Here is a 5,241-nt window from a genome sequence, read left to right on the forward strand (position 1 = left end):
TGAGAGATGGGTTAAAAGATAGTTTAGTAAATCTATAATTATTAGAAGGGAAATAATAAGAAAAATGAAGAGAATAAATATAAAAAGGTTTAAAACCCTTATTCCGAAAAATTCGTATGTCTCGGACCCATATTTCGAAAGGTAAGCGAATTGAATCTCTTATCTCGAAAGGTCAGCGAATTTAAACTCATATTCCGAAATTTCTCAACAACAACACCAACAAACTCTCTTTCCCATTATACCCCCGCAAAATCCCCAAAATGTCTTCCCTCAGCCCTAGAAAATTGAATCCCCTCCGCCTCCCTCCGCCGTTCGCCACGCCGCAGACGCTCTCCGATTGGCTGCGCCCTCGCCTAGCCGCCGACCTCTTCGGATCGTGGGGCGTCAAGCCGGGGACGAAGAATGTCCACAATCTCTGGCTCGAAATCGCCGAGGGCGAGACCGATCTCGCCGATTCGATCCCGCCGGTCCGTACCGTCGAAGTCGTCGTCGCGAGGATCGTCCGCGGCGACGGTAAAATCCTAATCGAATCGCATCAGGAGCTCTCCAACGGCGACGTGAGGCGCCGCGGCCGCCCCCTCTCGGAGAAGATGAAGCCGGGGGAATCGGTCGAGGCGGCGCTGTACCGCGCCGTGAGAGAGGAATTAGGGCTTGGAACCTCCGTCGAAATTGGAACCCTAGGAAGCGGGAATCGCGACGAAAATAGGGGAATTGTGCGATTGGTGCCGGAATCTTATACGAAGAAAGTGGAGGAGCGAGCGTCGGCGTCGTATCCCGGATTGCCGGCGCGGTACGTCCTGCACACGGTGCAGGCGGAGGTGGAGGGGCTGCCGGAAGGCGAATTCTCGACGGAGGAGGCGGATGAGTACGGGGGTTTGGATGAGAAGGCGGTTTCTTGTAAAAAGCATTTTTGGAAGTGGGTTGACTCTGATTCAGTCTGAGGTGAGTTCCCCCATTGATGCCCTGCATTTTTTCGATTTTGGAGCAATGTATGTATATGAATCATGAGCCACATGTAATAACCAATAAGAGAGAGATTGTATTCTCTTTTTCAAGAATCATATACATGTTTGATTCAACGAAAGTTGGAGGCTTGGTTGTATATATTTGTGTATAATGAGATTGAAGGCTTTGGGAAATTCTTGTGTTTGGATTGAGTTTGGTGGCTAGTCATAATTTTTCTGTTACATTTTAACTAGTTTTAACAGGATGTTGTAAGAGAATTGATGTGTTGTGTGTTGTTTTTTGCTGTTCTTGCAGTAAACAGAGTATAGTCAAATCTAGTTTTTTTATTTTTTTTACAATCTCTTTCTCCTCTTGTGTTGTTTGTAGGGACAAACAAATTTAGTAGAAGTAGTTGGAGCTTAGGAACTCCAAAAAGTTAAAAAAACTGCTTTTTTTCCTTGTTTAGATTATCTTTTTCTTGTTTAAACTAGTAGAAGGGACACTGTTTTTCTTCTTCCATGGACCCTCCTAATAATACAGCTCCAGAATCTTGTTATCTGCCACTTTTTGAAGAAAAATAAGCATGATGACTTTCTGGAGATCTTGAAAAAGAGAAGGATTAGCATTCATTCTCTTTCTCTTGAAATAATCATTGTTGCCCAATTTCTTTGATTATTGCTGATCTGTGATTGATTGTATAGTATCACACGCCCAATTTGTCAAAATTTAATCTTTAACAAAACTGGCTGATATATTTTCTCAAGTAGTGGAGTGAAATCCATTTCATTTGTACTACGCTTGAGCCAAATCATTCAAACCATGTGTTATGACATGGAATCATCAGGCTTCCAATATGAGACTCTGTACGAACAATATGTCGACCGATAAATCTATCAGACTGTGTATTTCATCGAATGTAGTATCTCGCCCATGACCAGTCAAGTCTCGAACAAGAGGCTCTCTGTTTGGCCGATATATCTATCAGACGTGTGTGTATTTCATCAAGCTAGTGTATCATCTTGTCCATGACCAGTCAAGTCTCGAACACAAGACTCTCTACTCTACCGATATATCTATCTGATGTGTGTATTAATTTCATTCATCTGAGTGTATCATCTCGCCCATGACCAGCCAAGTCTTGAACACGAGACTCTCTGCTCTACCGATATATCTATCCGATGTGTGTGTATTAAATTTTGTTCATCGAGTGTATCATCTTGCCCACGACCAGCCAAGTCTTGAACACGAGACTCTTGGTTCGGCCAATATATCTAGCGTGTGTGCATTTCATCGAGTGTGGCATCCCGCCCACGACTAGTCAAGTCGCGGCACATGGGCCCCCTAGCGTTTGATAAAATCACGAGAGACGCAGATTCCTCAATCAAGAAAGCACCAAAACGCACATTTCCCACTTTTTCATATCTCCCTTTCATCTTTTCTCATTACAAAAATGAAAAAAATCCCATAACAATCATAATACCAAAAAGACTCCACAAAATCCCACTTCTTCTTTCTTCCATATCACACAAAGCTACTTTACATCATCAACAATAACATTTCAACACTCAAGCAATCAAGAAAACCATAATCATATTACATAATTACACTTATCACATTACAGTAGAACACTCCGAGCTCGACCTCGAACGCAGAGGGGGCGAAGGCACAGCCGGCCCAAGCGGCATAACAGCAACGCAGCTGACAACGAACCGATACCTCCCCGAAACCCAGCTCCCAACTCTCCACCTCAGCCGCCCCATCCCCTTGAAGCTCAACACCAGCCTCCCGGCCCCCTGATCGCTCTGCACCTCATAGGCGAAGGATGGGGCCACGGGGAGCTGGAACCCGACCAGCGACGCACTGAGGAGGTTGGTCTCCCCTTGGCCCTGGTAGAAGGGGGAGATGGCGGCTTCGGGAGTGATTCTCTGGCCTTTGTAGGAGGCGTAGAGGATGAACTCGTCGTAGTAGATCCCGAGCTTGGTGTTGGGGTTGTCGGACTGGAGGGTGATCTGGATGGAGGAGTTGAGGAGGGAGGATGGGCCAGAGAGGTTGAGCTGGTCGACCTCGGCTTGTTGGAGGGAGAAGTGGGGCTTTGAAGGGTGGAGGGTGAGGTAGATGAGGAGGAGGAGGGAGAGGAGAGAGAGGAGGAGTGTGGAGAGGTATAGGTAGAGCTTCTTGTTGAGTTTTGGGATTGGGATGGTGGTGGTTCGTTTCTTGGTGGCGCAGTCTTTGGGTGATATCTCTGTTATTTTAGACATTTGAGGAGAGAGGAAGGGAGATGAGATGTGGTGTGGTGTGGTGAGGAGAGGAAGGGAATGGAGAGATGAGGGGTTAATAAAGGGCTTTTTTCATGGGGAGAAAAAGCAGCAATTGATTGTTTTTGGCTTTCTACTTTCAGTACAAGGTTTTGGAGGTAAGTGTAACTGTTTGAATAATCCACGTGGCACCAAATTATAGGGACACGATGGTAAGTTGGCGGCATGGGAAGGCGAGCAAAGGTTCGTGACAAGCGTTAGAAAGTCACACTGCACAAACTCAAACAGAATTACGACTCAATAAAACAGCAAAGCACAAGACAATGAGAAAGGCCTAATCTATCAAAAGCTAACAAAAGCCGCAACAACGATAAATGGCCAAATTTCGGGGCAACCGGAATCACAGAAAAAGAAGCAATGGCCAGAAAAGCACGACTGCGGATGAGTGATAGAATCTTTGCTTCAATCTCTGACATCGGTCACTTGATCAATCGATGGTTTCTTTGTTGAGGAAATTTAGGCACATGTTTCTGATTTGCAACCTAAGTCGCGAAATAAGTTTTTTTCTTTTTCGATTTTCAAGTTTGGTTCAAATTTTTGGAAAATTATTTTATTCCGAAGATTTCAGATCAGCCATGAATTGATATAAACATAGAGATTAACCACTTAATTATCAAATTTATTAGATGACTTTGTCTAATTTACTAATTTGTTACAAGGTACTAATGAATTCAAATGGGTTTTGGTAGTGTTGTAACATAGTGGACGAGGAGTCCCAACCTACAAGCAACATATCAATAATGATTCATGAATATGCAGGCACTCCACTTCTCTGTCATGCATATACTTTACAAAATTGTGTTTCTTGAAAAATAATTTTCATGGGCTTAAGATTCCGATTATGTTGCTTTAGGAATTATCGGGAAAAAAGTTAATCACTTTTGGAAGTGGTAAGTGAGAAAGGTTGCAACTGTGAAAAGTCATGCAGATATATTAGTCTCACAAAACATGTCCGGTTTTTAATGATTATAACTCATAAATTAGTGTAAAGTTAAAGGAAGACATGGGGAATCTTGGAAAATTTCAGCACTTATTACAACCAAATTTAGTTACTTTTGTGTTAAGAAAAAATGTTTTCTAAGGTTTAGATGAACATCACTTGACCACTCATCAGTCCTCTATCACTTTTGAATTTTGTGCTTGGGATGTAGTATCATGTATGAAGGCTTAGTGTGTGTGTGTGTTGTTTGGTGATTGAATTTGATTGGTAAAAAAGGTGTTAAATTTTTTTTTGTTTTCTTTTTGTTGTTAAAGTTAGTGACTAGTCATCGCACTGATTTGTAGGCAACTGAAAAATGAGAAAGCTGACTCAAGGATTTAAGGATGCTCCATAAGGCAAAGATCGACACCTGAAAGATGAGAAAGCTGACTTAAGGATTTATGGATGCTCCATAAGGCAAAGATCGAACACATGACCATTTGATTAATGATGGATGAGTTTGATAGGGACATGTTTGCAGAGACAGCCAACGAAGGGAACCAACGAGAATCAGAGGATGAAGAGGAGTCGACAAGTCACGAACCAGACCGTGGAGAACAGCGGGAAGATAGACGTTCGAAGAGGATCAGAAAGCCGCCAGTTCGTTATGGAGATTTCGTTTGATTTGTTAGATCTTTTTATTTCCTTTTAAGAATATTTATTTTGTTATTTTAATAGAGTCAAATCTTCTTAGGTTTTCTTCTTGATTCTTTCCCAAGTCGTAATGTCCGAATCAAGTAGGGGGAATTCTATAAATTATAGAACTCCCATTAGATCGAGTTATTGGGAAATAAGAATAAAATCTTTTTCTCATCTTGCTCTCTTTGTTTTATCGTTCAAACCTAGTTTCTCAAGCTAGGGTTTATTGCTCTTCAACTCCGTATTCGTGTGCTCATCGTAGATAGGATAACCAGATCCTATCATCTGGTGCTTTCTTGATCTACTCTTCCTCCAGTCCGACTTCACCATGCCATCTGATTGCGACGATGACGAGGTGGTGAC

General features: G+C 42.6%; 2 protein-coding genes across 2 annotated transcripts; one reads left to right on the top strand and one right to left on the bottom strand.

The window, feature by feature from the left end:
* Positions 1-191: 191 nt before the first annotated feature.
* Positions 192-1,139, top strand: LOC121741664 (the record flags this gene model as incomplete). Its single annotated transcript, XM_042134519.1, has 1 exon — positions 192-1,139. A coding segment is annotated over one exon (750 nt), but the record flags the coding sequence as incomplete, so codon positions are not given.
* Positions 1,140-2,431: 1,292 nt separating this feature from the next.
* On the bottom strand, positions 2,432-3,575 carry LOC121810892 (NDR1/HIN1-like protein 26). Its single transcript, XM_042211614.1, has one exon. The coding sequence runs from the start codon at positions 3,201-3,203 to the stop codon at positions 2,556-2,558; it is 648 nt and encodes a 215-aa protein (XP_042067548.1). The 5' UTR covers positions 3,204-3,575; the 3' UTR covers positions 2,432-2,555.
* Between the last annotated feature and the right edge of the window lie 1,666 nt (positions 3,576-5,241).

This window comes from Salvia splendens, chromosome 7 (assembly GCF_004379255.2).
Source record: "Salvia splendens isolate huo1 chromosome 7, SspV2, whole genome shotgun sequence".
Lineage (NCBI taxonomy): Eukaryota > Viridiplantae > Streptophyta > Magnoliopsida > Lamiales > Lamiaceae > Salvia > Salvia splendens.

What these genes read in the sequence shown, in the direction of transcription:
- LOC121810892 (XM_042211614.1), bottom strand. Translation starts at nt 3,203, where the DNA reads ATGTCTAAAATAACAGAGATATCACCCAAAGACTGCGCCACCAAGAAA.